This window comes from Penicilliopsis zonata (genome assembly GCF_001890105.1).
Source record: "Penicilliopsis zonata CBS 506.65 unplaced genomic scaffold ASPZOscaffold_6, whole genome shotgun sequence".
Taxonomy (NCBI): Eukaryota; Fungi; Ascomycota; class Eurotiomycetes; order Eurotiales; family Aspergillaceae; genus Penicilliopsis; species Penicilliopsis zonata.
The window spans coordinates 550,197-571,627 of NW_019208916.1; the positions used below are offsets into that span (position 1 = coordinate 550,197).

The following is a 21,431-nucleotide window of genomic DNA, read 5'->3' on the forward strand; positions in this document are numbered from 1 at the left end:
CCGGCATAACCAAAATACGAGCTGCAGCTCTTCAGTGCTTTTGAAGGTTATTATTTCATACCCTCTCGCGTCTAACTTCGATTGGCCAGTGTCTTTGTTTATGTCGGACGCGACTAGATCAGGCCGACCAGTTTGTAAGCTCACGGGCTCTTTATTTAGCCCTAGATCAGCGCTGGCCAGCCATAAGACCCTGCAAAGAAAAATATTATATGCCTGCATAGGAACATTGTCTGCGAAAGAAGTTGAATGAACCAATCATAGTCCAGCTAGGAACTCGCTCATCGAGATCGGCTTGCGCACAGCATTGGAGAAGCCCTCGTGGAATGTAACCCACACTTTCCTATCACGTTTGGCTGATAGAATGTTACCGTTGCTCTTTGGGCTTTCGCTGGCGGTTTTGGCCTGCGGTTTGGACTCGGTGATTAGGCGGCCGAAGAAGTCGCGCTTAACAGCTGAGTCGATCTTTATGCCCGAGATGCCCTTGGAATCCGGACCGTCCAAAGGACCGCCTGAGTGCCTCTTGCCACTCTTCGACCCAGGCAGAATCGATGCTTCGGATTGCTTTCGCATTGTCTCCTTCCGGTATTCTTGGTCAAGCACCTGACGGACAGCATACCGCACCGGTGCAGAACTACCGGCATTGGCCATCTTCGAGAAGGCAACAAGTGAATCCAGAGGCCTGGCCATCCATCAGAGATCTGCGTTAAACAAATAATAAGGGGACTAAACTAAGAAAAAAATAACTTACGGTTCCATCCGGTATGCCCATCCACTATGGCCACCGCTCTCATTCTCAACCCGGACCTTTTCAAAGGTGACTCCCATTCCGACCATTACCCGTACAGCCAACTGGACGAGGGTTCGCTCACTTTCTTTTCGAACGCTGGCAATGCTCTTTTGTTCTCCACTGCCGCGGACGACCACCGGCTTGACGTCAGGGGAGAGCATTCGCATGAGACTAGGGATAAGATCGGTTGCTACACTCTCAGCAGAACGAAAGAGACGGTTCATTGGAGCGGACAATGAACTCTGGAAGCCGTTCAACACAGCACGGTTCTGCTTCTGGGCCTCGAAGGCAGCAAAATCTGCCCTAGGCCCAGAGAATGGATGATCTTCTTCCTCCTCATTGTCCTTCTCGTCAAGTTTGTCTTGTAGATTGATTTTGCCGCTCGCTGATGAGAAGAGATGGTGAAACGCGAGGACTGACTGGCTGAGATACGGAGTGAGCTCCCAGTCCTGGTTCGAGAAAACCTTTGATGACATGGTATCGTGGAAATGCAACCACTCATATGCCGCGTTCGGTTTGGAAAGGAAGGTATCGTCTTGGAAAGCCTGGATCGGATACGATGCGAAGCATTCGGATAGGCAGCGGTCGTGATCGCCGCTGGCGTCGATCATCTCTCGCAGCCTGTTGATTGCATGGCGTTTCTTCATGTCGGCAACACCGACAGGCATTCTTGAACCAGAGGCGTCGAACTTGTCACGGAAAGAGTCACTCCCAAGCGGCGCGTCCGAGAAACCGGCTCCTTCTGTGAACACGCGATCAACAATCTCACGCACGCCACCCCTACTCAACCCCTTGGAGAGGGCGTTGGAACCGTCGGACGAGCTGCATAAGATCTTCTGTTCAAGCCAACTCTTCGTTAACTTGGACGAAGACGAAGCCTCGTTCCTAATCTTGTGGGCGACCCATTCAGCGGCAACCAGCACACTCCGAATATCACCTTCGTTGGACCCGCTGTTTTTCGAGGTTCGCTGCTTTCTGCTTTCGATCCCCCAAGCAGCTTCACACAATCTTCGCACGCCGTCATTCTCGCACGGGATACCCTCTCGGGAGAAGATATTCTTGACGCGCTGCACGACATTCTCTAGCGGTGCCTGACGAACATGGATCATCTCCGCGATTGATGAAGCCCTGAGCGGCCGAAGACTCGGGTGGTAAACGTCGTTGCAGACCAAGATGAGGGGACGGAGGAAGCGGAACGTGTCCCCTTTTCTTTTCTTGCCTGTCTTTGTCGTCTGTTCGGCATTGCGGGCCGAATTCTTTTGATCGAGGAGCACGAGGTCGATAAGGGCCTTCATGAAACCTCCCTCCCCACTGCCTCCAGATCCGCTGACCACTCCGTCGACTTCGTCGACCACGACACACACCGGTCGTCCGGCCTTGCGAACCTTCTTGTCGCCAACCTCGACGTTCATGCCCTTGACGTTTTCTGTCCCAAGAGCATCCCGAATCCTACCCTTGACTACATCTCGGCTTCGCTCGTCACTTGCATTGATCTCAAGCACTTCATAGCCCGCCTGCCTGGCACAGACGTGTGCCAGAGTCGTCTTGCCTAGACCGGGAGGACCACACAAGAGCAGGACCTTTCTGTGTGCTCGTTCTTCACCGTCCTGGTCACGCTTTTTTGATGCTGATTTGGCCAGGTTGGGGAAGACGATAGGATCCCATCCTTTCAGCCAGCGCAACACGGCTCTGTGGGTTCGCTCGTCCCCAATCAGGTCAGTAAATTTCCGTGCGCGATACTTCTCAGTCCACATTGCAGACGCCAACTTTCTATTTCGATGGGTTTCAACAGCAGGCTCGATTGATCGCTGGACAGGTTCGCCCTTGGCTGCCTCCGAGCTGTTGGCTCCGTTGGTATCCTTCGCAGCCTCGTCAAGCAACTTATGAATTTCGATGCCGTAGTAGCTCTTCTGAGCGCGTCCTGGAGCAGTGGTAGACCTGCTCGCAATCAACCTTTCGTAGCTCACTGGAGGCTTGGCTGCTTTGACGCGAGTAATGTGTGTTTTTCCCGCACATGTCTTGATCTGGATGACCCTGGGCGCTTCATGTGCTGCAAAGGAATCCGCTGTCGATGAAACTGTCGGGACTGAGGCTGGAGCCATATCTGGCAACGGGTTCGATTGCTGAGAGTCTAGCCAATTCCCCGGATTGTTGTGTGATTGAGTGGGCCACGGCTCAGGGATCTGGTCTTGACCCTCGTACTGGCTTTTTATATCTTCGGCATACAGGGCCGCCACATCGTCGTCTTCCTCCTCGTCATCATCATCTGCCAGAAACCCGCCCAGCATCTTCTGCCGTTTCGGCTCTGCAGACTGTTCCGACTGCTCTTCTAGTCTTCTTTTCGCGGTATCAACCGGCGACAGGGCGCCCGCGGGGGCTACAGCCGGCGAGGACATGAACGGCATTTTATTAAAGACTGGTGGCGAGGAAGGGAATAGAAGCCCAGAGCGACGGGGTGTGCAAGGGTCAAGTGTCTGATGTGCTTTGGTCGGTGTATCTTTTTTTCGCCCACCCCGAAAATCAGTATGATCCAAAATCTAAAGGATTGGTTTACATACCAGGCCTTATATCGTCGTCACTGCGAAAAACATCAGACAGATTCCACGCCCGGTGCTGAATAACGACCTTCTTGCGTGTTTTCTCTAGGCGCTGTAAATCTAACGCTTCGAGCTCGTCTGCAAAGGGCTCGGATGGCGGCTCGCAGCACACTTCTTCCGAATGGAGATGGATGGCAGGGTCAAAAGAGGACAGAATCTGTGGAGATGATGCAGTCATTGAAAGAATCAGTCCATCTTCTTGATTCGTTAGTGGTAAGTTGGTCTGAGTCTCCGGTTGATATCAAATGAGGACGCGTTCCTCGCGTCGGACGCGCCGGCCAATCACCCTATGGTGCCTGAGGCATCAGGCATCAACTATCGCGTAATTTAACTACTACATTGCAGGCTGTATACTACAATATGAACTGGCATTTTGTTGAACTGGGTAATTGATCTTTGATACTTGTAGCTTTGGTTGTTTAGTGCATAACGCCGAATGGATAGAAACGATTGATTGAGGAATCCAAATCCAGAGCAAGAGACAGAAGAAGAGAATACACGGTATTGATTATACTATTTGCAAGACTACTGCTTCTTGAGCTTCTCCGTCAGCTCGGGCACCTTCTCGAAGAGGTCGCCGACGAGTCCCACATCCGCAATCTGGAAGATGGGCGCATCTGGGTCCTTGTTGATGGCAGCAATGACCTTGCTATCCTTCATACCCGCCAGGTGCTGGATAGCGCCCGAGATACCGGCAGCCAGGTACAGCTGCGGGGCGACATTCTTCCCCGTCTGGCCAACCTGGAGACTGTTGTCGGCAAACCCGCTGTCGACGGCGGCGCGAGACGCACCGATGGCGGCGCCCAGCGTGTCCGCCAGCGGGAGGATTAACCGGTCGAACTCCTCCTTGGATTTCAGTCCTCGCCCGCCAGAGACCACGCGCGAGGCCGTCCCCAGGTCTGGCCGCTCGGATTTTGCCAGCTCCTCCGACACCCATTCCGTCGGGCAGGGGGTGTTGGGATCTGTCCCGTCCACCACGGTGGCGGAACCACCCTCGGTCTCCACGCCCTGGAAGGCCGTGCCACGAACTGTGATCACCTTGATCGGGTCGCTGGATTGCACCGTCAGAACTGCATTTCCAGCGTAGATGGGGCGAACGAAAGCTACAGTTCCGTCAGTACATGAACAAGAACAAGCCATTTTTTTTTATTATCAAGATCGGAGCAAGAAGTACGCACTGTCTTCGCTCTCAATGGCCGTGATATCAGAAACCTGCTGGACGTCCAACAACGCCGCCACGCGCGGCAGCAGACTCTTCCCAAAAGCCGAGTGTCCCGCGATGATGTGTGTATATTCGCCCTGCTTGATATTTTCAACCAGCAGAGGCGCAAAGTTTTCCGGAAGGCCCTACCAATGGATTAAAACCAGAACATAATTCGAACCAAAAAGGAAAACAAAAAAAAAATACCTTCTCGTAAGCCTCATTCTCGACCGCAACCACCTTCTCCAGACCTTGGATCTTCGCCGCCTCCGCAGCAGATGTACTCTTCACGCCCTTGCCGGCCACAAAGGCAGTAACGGGCCCGCCCAGCTTCTGCGCCGCCACAATCGCCGCCAACGACGAGCTAGCCAGCTTGCCGTCGCGTTGTTCGAGGACCGCGAGCGTCGAGAGGAGGCGGGCAAGTGCGGCGGCCGAGGTGGGAGACAGGCTTCGGCGCTGAGAGAGCTGGGACCGGACGGCCCGCAGGGCGGAGGATCTGGCGATCGGGATCATCTCGATGTTTGTCCTGTTTAACCCAGTTCTAGCTCTTGATTTATCAAAGAACGGTCGTGAGCTGGTTAGCTAGGAGAGTGCAGTATTCACTGGCTTCGGCGGCCGATTATCGTTTGGGACTGCCAAGACATCCGACCTCGGACAACTCGGTTAACTGTCCGTTGCTAAGCGCAAGTACCAGTAGTAGTACCTACCAGATAGTTAATAATAACTAAATATTTTATCATAACGAGGTAGTAAGGTACGTAGTAAAGTACTAGACTATGTGGCAAGGTGATACTACTACATACCACGCCTATTCCTGTTGTGGTGCAATACTTTTATTGTATAGACTGTGTCTTAAGCAAGATTGACGCCGCCATAAGAGGTATGTATGTAGCCCATAAATGCAGTCAAGGACAAATATCAACCCATGGAACACCTGATGAAAACGAAAATGAAGAGTGAAAAGGAAAAAAAAAAAAAACGGGGGGATCATATTCAATTCTTTTTTGTTTAAGAGATCGACTTTCTCTTCTTCTTGCCGCCTTTCGACACCGACGCGTCCCCGTCTTCCAGGGCCTGGGCCTTCTGCTGTTGAAGCTTGGCCTTGCGCGCGGCAACGGCAGCGGCCTCGTCGGCATCCTCCTCGCTGCCCTTGGCCTTCTTGGACTTCTTGGGCGCCGCCGCTAGGAGCTTCTCCTCATCGGTGTTGCTCGACTTGCGTTTCTTGTCGTTCTTGGGGGCGCCTTGGATCGTTTTCGTCTCATCGCCCGCCGCGACCGTTACTGCCTCCACAACGTCCGCCTCTTCCAGCCACAGCTCACTGGCGAGCCAGATGGGCATGGCCATCGTATTGGCGCCCTTGATGTGCAGAGCCTTGACGTTCCTCCAGCCCTTGGCCACAAACTTGTCCGTCAGACCTTTCACCACGGCCTCGATGTTCTCCGACAGCTGCTGGGGGGTAAACTTGGCGGAGCCGACACGGATGGCAGCGGTGGTGGCCGGGGCGAGCTGGACGGCCGCGCAGTTGAGCGCCTTCTCGATCTCCTTGGCCACGATGAGCGGCGAGGCCACCGAGGCGTTATGCTCGTCGTCGGCGGCGGCGTTGGCCGATCGCTTCTTCGGATCCTTCTTCACCCGCTTCCCGTCGACCTTCTCGATCTCCGCAATGCGGATCGGAATCGGCCGCTTGCTGGACTTGTAGAAGGTCTTGCCCAGGGTTTTCACCAGTCGCATGATGATCCGGTCATCCGCCAGGAAGACGTCATGTTCGGCCAACAGCTGCCGCCGACTCTCGAAGCTGTGGTATTTGGCCTTCAGCTTCGACAACCCGATGACCCGGTTGATGCGAGAAGACAGGTGCTGCGGGAACGAAGGGTCCGCCACGACATCCTTGACCGCGCGCTGCGGGTCGGCGGTGATCAGGCAGATGCTGAGCGAGGGCGAGGCGTTAAGAGAGTGCGGCACGGGGATCTTGCCGGGCTTCAGACGGTTCTTGTCGACAACATGCTTCTTGGTCGTGAGCACAAGCCATACCGGGTCATTGTGAAGAGGGACGTCTTCGGCATCCGACTCGTCGTCGTTATCTCCAATCAGCGTCTTCTTCGTCGCAGACTCTTCCTGCTCTTGCTGCTTCGTCTTGATGTGTCGCAACAACGCAGTCGACGCTCTCGTCACCTGATAAGACTGTTAGTTTTTGGCCTTCTTTTCTCCATCCTTTTTTTTTCCACAGATAACGTACCTGTTCATTGTCAAGCTGGTAAGGCGAGCCGGAGGCCACCTTCGTGGTGAGAGCAGTTGACGACACCATTCTGGATGATTGCTGGCAGCAGATTATGGCGGACTGGATTTCCCTCAATATTCAATGCCTGTAAGTATCGAAACAAAAAAAAATTCGCGGAAGGCGGTGGGAGAATTTGTCCGAGCTTGGCTTGCGCTGCTCTCGGCCTAGACTGGCTGAGTCATCCACATCAACCATATGCATTTCCCTCCTGGTTTATACAAGTAGAATACCGGATATCTTAATGCCATTGACTTTTTAGAGTATGGATTAGCAAATAACTCACAGAAAAATGCTTTGGGGACATAAATGTGTCAGTGTGGTCTCCAGTGTAGAGATCTGACGATACTAAAAGAGCGACTCTTTAAGATAATCTCTAAGATGAATAATTCTTTTTACAGACTATTTGGCGAGAAAAAAATCGCTTGTCGAGACAAGTACGGAGTAGTCCAGCTAAACTAGTAAAACTGGCGTGTTGAGAATATCTTAAACCAAGACAGTAAAAGATTGTTCATCCCAAGAAGATTGATATTGGGGACTGCCTTTTTCGGGCCATGGGGGATTAAGCTCCGATAATGGCCTTTCCATCATGAGTTATCGATTGATAAGTCGTCAAGACATCCCGTCGGTTTTCCTGAGCCCTAATTTTAATTACTTGGGCAAATCTTTATCTCTTCGTGTCTAGTGTATGGCATAGCATTGGCCTTAGGTTGTACTCCGTATAGTTAGATATCCACGTTGCTGGTTCGGTTTCTGTGAGATTGTATGTCTCAAGGCATCGTAGTATCGTACCCGAGGTGGTTCTCCATAATTTGTAGACTCGGTAAAGTGGACGTATATCAAGTACGTAGGACGTAGCAACTAACGAGCTGGTTACCTAGTAAGCAATGGAATCAATATGAAGATCAGCAGTATCACGCAATAGCGATCCAATAAGTTGTGTTTTGAGCGGAAAAAGGGGTTCCTTCAATAATAATGATAGACAGAAACAATATTCAAGCGAGATTGCTCCGATATCTTGAGGTTGCGATCGCTCACTGCTCAGTGGTCTGCAAGAGTCACTCGAGAGGGTGCAAGACGGTTGGCATCCGACGCCGGTGTCTGGATAACATGTCTATGTGGGCTGTAGTTAGCTAACACATAAGACACCAAGACACCAAGACACGTTGATAGAGTAAGGTCTGGGGGGTTAAGGTTGACAGTGCCCGATGCTATCATTCAAGGATGCAGTTTCAGCTAACAGAGACTGACAGGAGCAAGTGGTCACTGGTCACTGGTTAGAATATCTAAATGTCACTCGACTCCCGAATGCCCCACGCTGGGATACGTAAGTCGTAAACAAACGGCCGAGCCGCCGCGTAGATGTGAGCGAGCTGCCTGAATCTCCGCGGTTTCTGATAGGAGAACTCTCTCGGATTCCGTTCGGTTCTTCTCACCCATCACGCGAGGAATTCTCGAGCATGTCCCACTGGTTTGGTCCGTTCATCAGGCCATTATTTATTCGTCATGCTTCGATTTCGAAACGCGTCAGGTCAAGGTTGGAACGGTGAGGGGTCCCGAGGGGTGCAAAAAATCCAGCAAGCCAGCTCACTGATAAGATCGATACACAACGGCGCAATGGATCCATCGAGTCACAGCAAGGCCCTGTCTGAACTGTGAAGTCATTAGAAAAAGTTGACAGCTCTGATCTAAAAAAAAATCAGTGGGGGTAATGAGCCGTGGCTGTACCTAAAACGTAGACAGATGAATCCACGACAAAGACAGTTGGTACTCCGTATACTCCAGAGTCGGTACCTCTTCATTCCATCGAATCCATTGAGATATGGATATCATGGAAGTTATCAAAGAGTATACGTACCGCAGACCCCATCAGATCATTTCCAACGCCGCTATTACTCGCGCTAGACTGGCACCAGGCCTAGTCTGATTAGCTCGAGAGGGGAGACCAACAACCTCCGTCGTCGTACTCCGTAAGAGTTCCTCAGCAGTATTTAATATTATTACCATCAAATCATTTCCTGTCTCCAATAATCGACATGGGTACTAGTTGGTTACAATTAAACCGAGTCTACTCCGTACGACCCCAAAAGAATGGGTCGAATCATATTCATACCCCATGGTTCATGTTCATCCTCATCGCGTCAGCCAGAGGATCGAAAAAAAAACTGGTTGTCGCGCCTCCTTTTCGCGCCGATCTCCTCTTTGTGCTGCTGACTCCAGGCGTCTAGCTGTCCCGTATTCGCTAATAGTCAACAGACCCAGCGGTTCGTATAGAGGCAGAACAACAAACTTGCGGATTGTATATACTGCAGAGCTGGGGGTACCTCTTTACTCCGTAATACTCCGTACTCCGTACTCCGGACCAGACTAAGAGGTTGCCTAGTCGAGGTAGTGCTGTGCTAAGGCAGGCGGACACCGCTTGGACGCGCACCTAAACTGGTTGTAATTGTAACAATAGTGATCCACGGCAGAGTTCAGAGTGTAGGCTTACCAGTAGTAGTACGTAGGACACGTTGAATCTCGATTAATCTTATCGAAAACAGAACTATACTCGCGTCTTCCCATGGGTCCATGACCATGTCATCACAGTACCTTGCCTAGGTATGTAGTAGGTGCTCCCTGGAGTCAGAGTAGGGAGTTGGAATTAGGAGGTGCAGTTCTTGGCTTCCCCGTGACTTTCGAGCTAAAGGCTTGATTTTGGGACCGCTGCTTTGCCTGTCGATAATAGCCGGGCTGTCCCCCTTTTCTTCAACTCTTGCCACCTACTAAGACGCAGGAGTTAGTAAGTTACTCCCTGGTAGGTTCAAGGGAAACTCCATACTACATAGTTACTATGTACGGAGTGGTACTATGAAGTAGAGCATGGAGCACTACTATACTACATAGACCAAGATTGCTACAAGTTACTCCGTACACTGGACTGCTACTGAGCCGTGGACTCGTTGGCAACTTGGCACAAGTAGACTCGTGCCAACAAGATCGACAGCGACCATGTCTTGCTCCAGTTTCCGAGTCTCCAGTGGGCACTGACTTTATTCTTTAATTGCTCCGTACTACACACTACTATTTAATTATATTTATTTTCAGATTCCGTCAAGTGTCAGATCTTCCCTCCATGTCGCACGGCAGAGTAGATCCGATGAATTGCTACGAAGCCAACGTGGTTCATATGTAGCAGTGTATTAATACAGAGTAGTATTTCTCCAGCCATCACTAAGGTAAGTTTGCTCTAGGTTAACACTGTATACCAGGTACTCCGTACCTGTATGTACTAAGTAGTGTACCTACCTAGTTAGTAGGTTTAGGTACCTGTAGACTCCGTACTAATACGAGCTTCGTACCATAGTAGAGGCGCCGAACCGTACCATGGGCCGCAGCCAGCATGATTGGCGTGCCTGGATAAGGGGCTGCTGAAGTACAGGCCTACCACTCCTTTCATTGGCTCCAGGCCTAGACAAAAGGAAATTTGCCAAGCCCCAGGCTGCGTCAGATTTCAGGAACAGGAAAAACACCAACGGATTTCCTAGCGAGGGAGGAGCCAGCATGAGCTGGAGCCATGAGCCCATCCTTATTGCTGGGCGAATCGCCCACTTGGCCGCCGGGCGTCTCATTAAACCGGCCCAGCCACGCACTCGGCCCCTTTGCCACCACGCACCCTCCCTGCCCAAGCCCTGCCCAAGCCTTCCCCCCAAACCCAGTGTGTCTACTGCCACCCTCCAGCCAACCTGCGCGCGTCTTAGTCTGAGTAACGGTGTGGGCCGGAGCCGTCCTTTCTGCTTCCCCCCTCCCCCCCTCTTGGTCTCTCTTGGTCTCCCCTGGACGAGGCAGACGGGCGATGCTGACTCCTCCCCCCTGGATCGCCTCAACCCTTCATTTCCCGCCGCTTTCCCTCTCTTTTCCTTCTGGTTCTTTTTCCGCTACAGCGTTTTGTCTTTCTCCAGCCTTGCCTGCTGATTTTCCTTCGAGATTTCCTGTCCGACCAGAGAGGCTCCGTTCTCTCTCGCACGCTCTTTTGGAATCCTCATTTCGCTCTCTAGGCTCTCGCGCTCTTTTTTATTCACCAAACCCCTTCTACTTGCAGCCCCCCGTCTCGACGGTCGAACTCTCCTCTGCCAATTCTTCTTTTCCTGTACAAATTGCATCAGACCTGTGGTGTTGATGTAGGTTATTGTTTAATTGATTTTTCTCCCCCCCCCCCCCCCCCCCCTCTCCCCCCAGCCCAGTGGATCAGGAAATTCATGAGATGGCTGCCTGCCCGATGGTCACATTCCAGCGACCTCCACCACGTGGGAATGGCATCGAGGCTGCCCAATTCATAGGGCCAGCCTGCTCTATTGTGTCTGCAGCCCATCGATACGGGGGGAGGAGGAGGAGGAGGAGGTTGTATATCCTGCTATCGAACCAGTCACTGACCAATCTCCCCGTTGTTATAGATAATCCCTCTCCTTCTCAGTATCCCAGCGGGAGAATATATTTGAACAACTCAAGAAAACTCGTTTTCGCAATCAGCATCAGGACAATATGCGTTTTAACACTCTTGCTCTGACCCTGGCTACGGCGGGCACCCTTGCCGCCGCTCAGCACAACCACGGCCATCGCCGCTTGCACAGACGTGCTGATGACACTGTCATCGAGTACGAACTCAATGGTGTGCTCGTTTCCGAGGCCGTCGTCTGCGAGGGTATTGCCGATGGTACCCTGGAGTGGGCCGATGGCATCGCCCCCTCGGGCGCCTGCGAGAGCTCCTCTGCCACCGCGACCGCCGCCTCGACCGCCGCCGCCACCACTGTCACCGAGATTGCTCCCGCCATCTCGGTTGGTCCCTTCTCTTACCCTGCGACCACTGCCGCGGCCACCACCACCTCCGCCCAGGCCTCCTCCGGCTCCAGCACTTCCAGCTCTGCCGCCGCCGCCAGCGGCACCTCCACCAGCTCCACCTCCACCGGCATCGACGCTGACTTCCCCGATGGAGAGATCTCCTGCTCGGACTTCCCCTCCGACTACGGTGCCGTCGCGCTTGACTACCTGGGTCTCGGCGGTTGGTCTGGTATCCAGTACGTGACCATCTCCGATGACGTGGTCACCGAGATCGTCACCGGTGTCTCGGGCGATAGCTGTACCTCTGGTGCCATGTGCTCCTACGCTTGCCCCGCCGGCTACCAGAAGTCTCAGTGGCCTTCCACCCAGGGTTCCACTGGCCAGTCAGTTGGTGGTATCAAGTGCAAGGACGGCAAGCTCTACCTCACCAACTCTGATCTCTCCAGCAAGCTGTGCATTCCCGGCGTTGGCGGTGTTTACGTCGAGAACACCCTTAGCGAGGTCGTGGCTGTGTGCCGTACTGACTACCCTGGTAAGTTCTCAAGGAAAAACTTTCCAAGCCGCCTCTTTAATTTTTTTTCTTTCTATATATACTCATTTTTGACTAGGTACCGAGTCTGAGACCATTCCTCTCAGCGTCGCTGCTGGCTCCACTGAGGACCTGACCTGCCCCAACGGCACCACCTACTACAAGTGGGAGGGTGAGGTCACCTCTGCTCAGTACTACATCAACCCCAAGGGTGTCAGCACCAAGACCGGCTGCCAGTGGGGCACCTCTGCCTCGGACGTCGGCAACTGGGCTCCCATGAACATGGGTGTTGGTGAGAGCGATGGCAAGTGGCTGTCTCTCTTCCCCAACACTCCCACTACCACTGCCACTCTCGACTTCAACGTTAAGATCAAGGGAGACGACCTCAGCGGCGAGTGCTACTACGAGGATGGTGTCTTTTACGACGCGGATGGTGAGGTCGATGACGGTTGCACCGTAAGTTCATCCCTTTTTGTTATCTTAATGTTGGTCAGTACTAACTTTTTCAATCAGGTCGAGGTTCTCTCTGGCGACGCCTACTATATTTTCTATTAGAATGGGCCACCTCCGTCTCGCAGGCGCGAAGCCAGTCTGAATCAGGGCTAAACCGGAAAGGAACCCTTTCTCTCAATGCCCTGTAGGCCGCCGACCTCACGACCTGCTGTTGCATGTGCATGCTTATCTTCGATGTATCTTAATTCTCTCCTGTGGCTTGGAATTCCCCTCCCAGCTGCAACCTTCGACGTCTTCGACACCCTTGTGAAGAGGTCGCTGTGGTTAGATTTTTTAACTTCTGCTGCAAAGTCAAGCAACTTTGATTTCCTCTTTACGTCCAAATTCTCCCTCCCCTTCCCCCCCTTTTTTTTTCCTACTTCACCATTTCGTGTTTGATATAGCGACCTCTCTTCCGACGATGATATGACGACCCTGGCCGCCAGAATCGGGCAAGACAGCACGCCGATCTCCCAACGGTGGGAAAACGCTATTTCGAGCCACTTGTTTCTTGTCACGCTGTAATCTTTTTTCCTTCCTCTTTTCTTCCTGTTTTTATACCCTCCCTCGGTGAGTGACGGTGGCTTTTCCCGATGAACGCAGCTTTGTATCCCACGATGTCTTTTGTCATTTTGATCTTATTCTTGGAAAACGTTCCCTTTCCCCTGTTTTCTACTGTGAATCTACTGTCTCTTTTTTTATTTTTGTTTCTGTCATTTCTGTCTGCCGTAATTTGTACCAATGGTGGCGTAGTCGTACTCGGTTGGAATGGGCATTCCGGCATACGGAGTAGTTACCCATGACGTATAAGCCCTGTTGGCACGACTATGTACTTCCCAGTAGGAGCCTAGGAACGGTAGGAAGAGGTACCTTAGGTAGTACCAGATTTACTAGTCTGTCAATTACAGAAAACGTCAATAGTATAATACCCAATTGATTTGAGAACCGGAGCACAGAGTACCTAGGTATAAGAATACAGCGTACTGCCATTGAGTTCAATGAAAGCATAGGTACCTAGCTATGTTTACTCAATTGACGTAGAATGTACGGAGAGTAGCATTGAAATGCAACCTCGCAACGCCTTATCTAAACAATTCGCGTCTCTCATCGACTTCATCCGCTACTACCATTGGGCAATTTTGCATTTCGTGAACCGGAAAAAAAAAACCCTTAGAAAAAAAAAAAGCGTGATCGCGATTTGTGGTGGAGCTCGGAACTTTCAACGCGTCGTGTTTGGCGGCGCGGTTGACAAGACACGCTCCCTCTGCCTCTGCCCTTTCCTCGTCTCCGGCAGGCGAGGGACCCTTTCCCATTCCTCCCCTCCCACCACTGCGAAGCAACCCTTTTGCCCTTCTCCAGGGGACGACTTGAGCCCTTGTCTGGTATTCTCTGTCTTTACTGCCTTTCTACAAAACATTTCCCCCCCCCCCCGCTCCCAGCCTCCTGCTGGCCGTGTGGGTACCCGTCATTTTTTTCTCGGTTGTTTCCTTCATTGCTTCTCGTCGTGTTTCCTTGTCTTCTGCCTGAGGGTTTATTAGAGCTTGTAGACCCCCACAGCACGACGCGACTAAGGTTAAGAAGAACAAGAACAAGAACAAGAAGAAGAAACCGAGAACGAAATCGAGAAAGGAAAAGAGAGAAAAAAGCTTATGGTTCACCATGGAGTCGTCGCCGCTGAGGAGAAGCAATAGTACGGCGTCGGTAGTAGGCGTCAAACGTCCTGCACCCTTGCTACCGGCCTTTGAACCGCTGAGCTCGTCGCCATCGCTGCCGCGGCCGCAGAAACGGCTGGCCCGCGAGTCTCATGGCCTGGTCTCGACGTATCCGACGCCCGTGCCCACCTCGTCGACGCATATCATGTCATCGTCGCCGCCGCCCCGGATGATGCCGCTGCCTCGACCGGTCTCGCGCCGCGCGATTCCCGCCGTCTCGTCGGAACGGGCACCATTGTCCGATGTGCCGACCCTGGTGCTACGGGAGGATGGGGAGCCGGTGCTGATGGGGCGGTCGAGCGCCTCGTGTCAGCATCAGTTGTCTGCCAACCGGATGATCTCCAGGGTTCATGTTCAGGCGACGTATAAGCCGGCCCCGAACCCGTTCGACCGCGAACGTGTCGAGATTCTGTGCATGGGGTGGAACGGGATCAAGATCCATTGCCAGGGAAAAACGTACGAGCTGGCCAAGGGCAAGACCTTCACGTCCGATATCAAGGGTGCGGATATCATGATCGACGTACACGATGCTCGTGTGCTTCTGCAGTGGCCGCGGACCCAGCCCAAGGAAGTTGCTGTCCCCGCTGTTCATGTCAATTCTGATCAGACCTGGGAAGAGGAGGAGGAGGAGGAGGAGGAGGATGACGACCCTACCCCGACTCGCAACGGACGTGGTCATGCTACTACACTTTCAGACAGCCCGCTTGCGGACCGACAGCAGCGGCTGGCATCGCCCATTTCGCCCTCGCCTGCAGTCCAGTCACTCATCCCGCCTTCATCACCGTTGTTTACTCCCACGCGGGCCCGCAACTCGGTGGTCGTCTACGAAGACGAGCCATCGCCGATCCGTCGGAGTAACACGGTCGACGGTTCCATATCCAAGCGCGCACAACACGTCCTCGGAGACGAGTCGTCGTTCGATAGCTCGCGCTCCGATGACTTTTCCGACCACGATGAGGAGAACGATCCCATCATCCATTCCTTTGGGCCTTTTGGGGAGAACCTTCTCCCCCGAATGGCCTCGTTCAGCGCCCACGATTCACCCATTCGCTCAGTACGGCCTCAACAGCAGCCGTCAAAGCCCATGCAATCTTCTCCTCGTCGGTTGTCCAAGGCCATTGCTTCCGTCACCTCGGTAGAAGATCAAAATGGTGGCAAGGCGTCCAAGATCAGCGAGGAGATCGAGCGGATCCAGAACCACGCGGTCAACCAGCTGGCCTTCTCGCGGCTCTCGTCCACACCCTTCTCCACCCTCCTGAACAACCTGCCCCCGGGTCTGTGGCGGAGGGATGACCGCAAACCGGGCCTGTCCACGGCGGAGATCCGCACCGTGTTCGAGTCCACCAAGTGTATTGGCAAGGTCGCGCGCGAGGGCAAAGACGCCGCGGGCAAGGCGCTTGAGGCCGAGTACTACTACGTGCCCGACTTTGACGACGATGACATGCGCCGCGAAGCGGTGGTCCACGACCTGCGCAAGCCGGGGCTCCGCAACTGCAGAAAACAGCACAAGGTAGGTTTTTTTTTTTTTTTTTTTTTTTTCTTTTCTAAATCGCTTCTACCCCGCTGCTATTGTTTGTGGTTGGCCTGCTAACTTTTCTAGCAATATTTCTGGCGCAAGCCGAAATAGAGCAACCGTTGGACGTGCTTCTAGTACATATTTCTTACTGTTTTTTTTTTCCTTTCTTTGACGCCTTTGAATGTTTCGAGGACTCGCATAGCGTGGCGTGGCATACCCTTCTTTTCTTGGAGATGTATGATGATGTTTGACGTTTGTAGGCTTTGTCTACGTTGTCTAGTTAGTTGTACTGTAATGCAATATACCATTCCTTATACCAGTATATAAGTAGGTACATACGTAGTCGACATGTACTCTAAGCTAGGTATATCAAGTAGTAAGTACCACTTCCTTGTTTGACCGACGTCAACTCGCCACTCAACCTACATCATCCCATCTCACATAGAAGATAAGTTAAAAACACCGCCCTTCAATATATCACCTACGAACTGCAATATTATCCCACAAAACTACACTACAAGTTACACTACAAACTACCCTACAAACTACCCTACAAACCACAGACATCATGAGTGATCTCCCCTCCAGACTCAAGACCCAGACCGAGACCGACCCGGTACATCCACCCTCTACCCAGCCACCGTCAGTGTGGAAACCCGCGTTAGACCGTCGACAGAGCTGGAATACACAGGATTTGAAGCATGAGATGCAGGAGAGGTTGTTGGGGGGAAGTCGTGATAGTGGGAGTGATAGTGGGGGTGGTAGTGGGAGTGGTAGTCAGGGGTTTACGGAGAAGAGGGGATAGATGTTCTGAATTAGGATGGATAGATGTTCTGAATGAGGATGATGGTATCAAATTGTATGAATGAATGGATGATCAAGAGAACCCTGTAATCGAAGTAATCAAGAGTAAAGAACTCGAACTCGTATACAGACAGGTACAGTAGTAGGAACTGATAGTGGCAGAAAGAGTACACCGCCTGTGCCGCATCCACGATCCTCAATCCGATCCCAGGACTGACAAGTTACAACTGCTGCTACATTTCTTTAATAAAGGACTCAGACTCCAGCCAGACTACTGCTTCCCTTTGTTATTGCTGTGGCCTCCCAAATGCGGCGTGCAGTTCGCTTCCGCGCTTTCCTTTTCGCACTCGCTGAAGGGCCCCACGACGACTAACTAATTCATGCTAAATGGACCGCCAAAGAAAGCGTACACTTCCCTTTCCTAGGGGTTTTATGTTTTTTTTTTCTTTGAAAAGAAGATTTCTGTGACTGACATGCTGGATTCTAGGGGAACTCCGCTCGTTGAATGAGCGAGCCTGGGCAGGCGAGACTGGTAGGCGATGCACCTACGCTGAATCAAGAAGGGGAGGGATTAGTTGGATGGGAAGAACTGACGTTTTGACTACAAACAGACTTCTTCCCCGTCAGCAAGTCACTCGACTCGGCGCTGAAGAAGAACACGGCCTTCATCAAGCGGCTTCGCACGGGCATCACCGCCTCCGCCCTGCAGACCTTCCTCGCCGACATCCGCACGCTATCGCTGCACAAATACCTGTCGGAGATCATCTCGGCGTGCTACGAGGGCCTGTGCAAGCTCAAGTCGCCCGGGGAGATTGCCGCCGGGGTGGAGATCACCAGCGCCCTGCACCAGCGGTTCGGACCCAATGAGTTCACGCGCCAGATCGGATGGCTGCTAGGCCGCGGCCTGAGTACACCGGATAAAGCGCAGCTGAAGGCGCTGGCGCAGGAGATCCGCGAACGCGAAGAGAAGGACCGCTTCTCGCGCCACAGGGTTCTCCTGCGTGTCGTTACGGAGCTGTGGCTGGTCGGCGTCCTCAAAACGCTGGATGATATCGAGCGGCCAGAGGATCTCGGCGTCAAGGCTACCGCCGGCAAGGATGGCGTGAAACCCTCCTCCTCTTCCTCATCCTCCTCTTTGTCCGCCTTTTCGGATGGGCCGGCCAAGATGAGAACCCCCTCGTCGTCAGCGGCGGAGGCTGAGCCCTTCCCACTCGAGGTGTTGAAGGATCTTCTCGGTCACGATCGCGACCATGTCAACTTACCCCTTGCGGTGCTCTTTGCCAAAAGCTTTAGCTGGGATATACTGGGGGTGAAACCGGAGGCTGAAGAAGCTAGGAAGACAGTCGAGCCCGATGGAGCTACCACGGTGGACACGTCAGAGAGTGTCGACTCGTCGTCGTCGTCATCGTCGTCGTCGCTGGAGAATGACCCTCCCCTGACCTCGGAGAAGGTGCAGTCGCGTTTCAAGAACATCCTGAATCGGTATCTGGAAGACGTCAAGCTCCACGTGGTTCGCGACCAAAAGGCGCTGGCGGCCCAGAGCCGTCGAAACGCAGAGGCCTACGTCAAGAGTGGCGAGATCTTTGAAGATCGCCAGGCAAACTTCGAGAAACAGTCCAAGTCCCTCGAGAAGCTGATTGCCAACACGCAGGTCTTGTGCGAGGTTCTGGCTGTCGAAATGCCGGACATCATCGAGCAGGAATCCGCAGATCCCACCGCCAGCAGCGGCATTGGTCTAGTCAAGACGTCCGAGTACCTCCGCGGACAGGGCGATGGCGCAGGCATCTGGGAGGATGAGGAAGAGAGACGCTTCTATGAGAACCTGGTGGATCTCAAGGGCAAGGTACCTGCCGTCCTGCTCGAGGATGGGAAGAAGAAAAAGGCAGGCGAAGGGGAAGACCAACCGCCGGCCAAGAAGAAGGCGGATGGAGAGGAGCCCAAAGCCGACAGCAAGCCCGAGCCGACCCCGGAAGACAAGCCCTCTGCCGACGCGGCTGCTGATGATCAGTCCGTGGCCATCGCAAGCCGGACGGTCGGTGCACAGGTTGACGCCCTGTTGTCCAAACTTACCGAGTTGCAGACAAAGGACCAAGTGGATCAGCTTGCGCTGGATTTCTGCTTCCTCAACTCCAAAGCGTCTCGCAACAGATTGGTCAAGGCCGTCTCCGACGTGCCCAAGGGCCGCTCGGATCTGCTCCCTCTATACTCGCGTCTGGTCGCCACCCTCGGTCAATACCTGCCTGATATCCCACAGGGGCTGACGACCTACCTGGATGATGAGTTCCGGAGTCTCCAGCGCCGCAAGTCGAAGGACTTTCTCGGCCAGGTGCGCATGAGTAACATCCGATACCTGGCGGAATTGACCAAATTTGGCGTCGTCCCGGAGCATATCATCTTCCACTGTTTCAAGGTCTCGTTGGACGAATTCTCCCGCATGAACATCGAGATCATCGGGCACTTGTTGGAGAACTGTGGCCGCTATCTTCTCCGCAACCCAGAGACGGCACCACGCATGGCCTCGTTCCTGGAGACGTTGGGCCGGAAGAAGACCGTCCAGCACCTAGGCCAACAAGAGCGCATGCTCATCGAAAATGCCATGTACTACGTCGATCCTCCGCCCCGCCCCGCCATCCAGCAAAAGGACCGTACCCCCGTCGAACTGTATATCCGGAGATTGATCTACCTGGACATGAATAAACGCAACTACACCAAGATCCTGAAATCCATTCGCAAGCTGCACTGGGAGGAGCCAGAGGTTGTCGAAATTCTAGAGCGCGTCTTCAGCAAGCCTGTCAAGGTCAAATACGGCAACATCCATCTGCTAGCCATTCTCGTGAGTGCGCTGTATAGATATCACCAGGACTTTGTGGTTGGGATTGTGGACAACGTTCTCGAACAAATCACCCTGGGGCTTGAGCAGAATGACTTCAAATTCAACCAGAAGCGTGTGGCGGAGGTCAAGTTCCTCGGCGAGCTCTACAACTACAAGATGGTCGATTCCCCGGTCGTCTTTGATACGTTGTACCGGATCGTGACATTCGGCCATGGTATTTACTGCCAATTCCCTGCGTTGTTTTCTTTTCTTTTCTTTTCTTTTCTTTTCTTTTTTTTTCTCAATTTCTCTAATGATTTGTAGAAGGAGGTACGCCTATGCCTGGTCGAATCAATGTGCTTGATCTGCCCGACGATTTCTTCCGTATCCGTCTGGTCTGCACGATTCTCGATACCTGCGGCCACTGCTTCGATCGCGGCTCTGCCAAGAAGAAGTTGGACTTCTTCCTGAACTTCTTCCAGTACTACATTTTCACCAAGGATCCACTGCCCATGGACGTTGATTTCCTGGTTCAGGACACATATTCGGCAACTCGGCCTCAGTGGAAGCTAGCCACTGATCTCCAGGAAGCCAGTCGTGTCTTCAGTGAAGCCGTTGCGCAGAACTACAAGCTCCAGGATTCTGAAAAACAGATGGATCTAGACGAGGATGACGCCGAGAGCATATCGTCTGGTTTCGAGGACGATGCCATCCCGGAGATTGATGATGAGCAGGAGTCCAGTGACGAGGCTGAGGTCAGCACCATTGTTTGCTCCTTTCTTTGACTACCTGTGCTAATTAACGTTTTATCTACAGGCGTCCGGTCCAAACGCAGAGCAGAACGGTGATAGCGAGTCCGAGGAGGACGAGGAACAGATCTTCGTCAAGCGTCAAGAAGAAGAGCGAGATCCCGAGGCCGAGGCCGAGTTTGACCGTGAATTCGAGAAGATGATGGCCGAGAGCATGGAGTCTCGGAAGTTCGAACGCAAGAATATCTTCGACGTCCCACTTCCCATGCGGCCACGTCCTGGCCGTGACGTCCCAGCCGATAATAACGCTGCACCCGAGACAACCCCTCTTCCGACTGAGAACACCATGGCCTTCTCGCTGATGACCAAGAAGGGCAACAAACAACAGACACGAACCATTGATTTGCCCTCCGACTCGAGCCTGGCAGTCGCCATGAGAAGCCAGCAGCAGGCAGACCGCGAGGAGCAGCAGCGGATCAAGAGTCTGGTGTTGAACTATGAGCTATCCAACGAAACCGCCGAGCCAGCAGAGGTCGTCGAGAAGCGGCCCCCTTCCCACCGCGACACTAGAATGGACAAGTCAAACAGCGGCCGGGGCGGGTTCCGCTCGCGCAAACTCCAACTCAGCGATGTGGACTGGTAAAATGATCCTTTGGGATAGACCAACGATTGATTACCCTCAGAGAGAACAGAGAAAAAAAAAGAAGAGAATCAACCATCCTCTCGGACGATATGGATGCACCGATACTGTCGACATCTTCGAGCAAGATCCTAAGAACAAGTACCGCGCCTGTGATGCGATGCGATATTTTAACCTCCCGCCTCTGCGCGTGGGCAGCATGGGCAGCCATGGTGCGGTCTCCAGATAGAAGGACAGTTCCGTCGGCGCAACTGCAACTGCATCGTATAGATGCATGGCTTGTTCAAGTGTCCAGTCCATGGATGGGCATAAGATATGCCGGTCTCTCTCGTTGCACCGCGGTTCCAGAGGCTATGTGCTCATCAGGGCTCCATCTCATGCCAAGTCGCTCGGGCGAACCAATAGTATGCAGTCTAGATTGCCAGAATAGAATAGCATTCTTCAATTATGTGTCTATAAGTGCCTCCAGGACACTGTCGCTAGTGTTTACCATAGCTTT

The 21,431-nt window shown here is 53.0% G+C and overlaps 7 protein-coding genes across 7 annotated transcripts; 4 read left to right on the top strand and 3 right to left on the bottom strand.

Annotated features, from left to right (window-relative positions):
• Positions 1-255: 255 nt before the first annotated feature.
• Positions 256-3,192, bottom strand: ASPZODRAFT_65366 (hypothetical protein; the record flags this gene model as incomplete). Its single annotated transcript, XM_022729298.1, has 2 exons — positions 256-679; positions 749-3,192. 2 exons carry the CDS (start codon positions 3,190-3,192, stop codon positions 256-258), a joined length of 2,868 nt encoding a protein of 955 aa, XP_022581530.1.
• Positions 3,193-3,762: 570 nt separating this feature from the next.
• ASPZODRAFT_25103 (hypothetical protein) lies at positions 3,763-5,142 on the bottom strand. The gene is made up of 3 exons (XM_022727986.1): positions 4,793-5,142; positions 4,563-4,731; positions 3,763-4,487 (listed from the first exon to the last, which is right to left on the bottom strand). The coding sequence occupies exons 1-3, from the start codon at positions 5,096-5,098 to the stop codon at positions 3,910-3,912; spliced, it is 1,053 nt and encodes a 350-aa protein (XP_022581531.1). The 5' UTR covers positions 5,099-5,142; the 3' UTR covers positions 3,763-3,909.
• A 344-nt stretch (positions 5,143-5,486) lies between these two features.
• Positions 5,487-8,300, bottom strand: ASPZODRAFT_25104 (hypothetical protein; the record flags this gene model as incomplete). The annotated part of the gene is made up of 3 exons (XM_022727987.1): positions 5,487-6,757; positions 6,822-6,860; positions 8,205-8,300. 3 exons carry the CDS (start codon positions 8,298-8,300, stop codon positions 5,594-5,596), a joined length of 1,299 nt encoding a protein of 432 aa, XP_022581532.1. The 3' UTR covers positions 5,487-5,593.
• Positions 8,301-11,381: 3,081 nt separating this feature from the next.
• ASPZODRAFT_64691 (hypothetical protein) lies at positions 11,382-14,070 on the top strand (the record flags this gene model as incomplete). The annotated part of the gene is made up of 3 exons (XM_022729254.1): positions 11,382-12,210; positions 12,287-12,696; positions 13,909-14,070. 3 exons carry the CDS (start codon positions 11,382-11,384, stop codon positions 14,068-14,070), a joined length of 1,401 nt encoding a protein of 466 aa, XP_022581533.1.
• A 288-nt stretch (positions 14,071-14,358) lies between these two features.
• On the top strand, positions 14,359-16,038 carry ASPZODRAFT_15710 (hypothetical protein; the record flags this gene model as incomplete). The annotated part of the gene is made up of 2 exons (XM_022726298.1): positions 14,359-15,921; positions 16,012-16,038. The coding sequence occupies 2 exons, from the start codon at positions 14,359-14,361 to the stop codon at positions 16,036-16,038; spliced, it is 1,590 nt and encodes a 529-aa protein (XP_022581534.1).
• Positions 16,039-16,326: 288 nt separating this feature from the next.
• Positions 16,327-16,793, top strand: ASPZODRAFT_131949 (hypothetical protein). Its single transcript, XM_022722883.1, has one exon. It carries the CDS (start codon positions 16,496-16,498, stop codon positions 16,730-16,732), a length of 237 nt encoding a protein of 78 aa, XP_022581535.1. The 5' UTR covers positions 16,327-16,495; the 3' UTR covers positions 16,733-16,793.
• Positions 16,794-16,946: 153 nt separating this feature from the next.
• Positions 16,947-21,431, top strand: ASPZODRAFT_131950 (hypothetical protein). The gene is made up of 5 exons (XM_022722884.1): positions 16,947-17,137; positions 17,219-17,263; positions 17,343-19,778; positions 19,868-20,298; positions 20,360-21,431. Exons 1-5 carry the CDS (start codon positions 17,119-17,121, stop codon positions 20,933-20,935), a joined length of 3,507 nt encoding a protein of 1,168 aa, XP_022581536.1. The 5' UTR covers positions 16,947-17,118; the 3' UTR covers positions 20,936-21,431.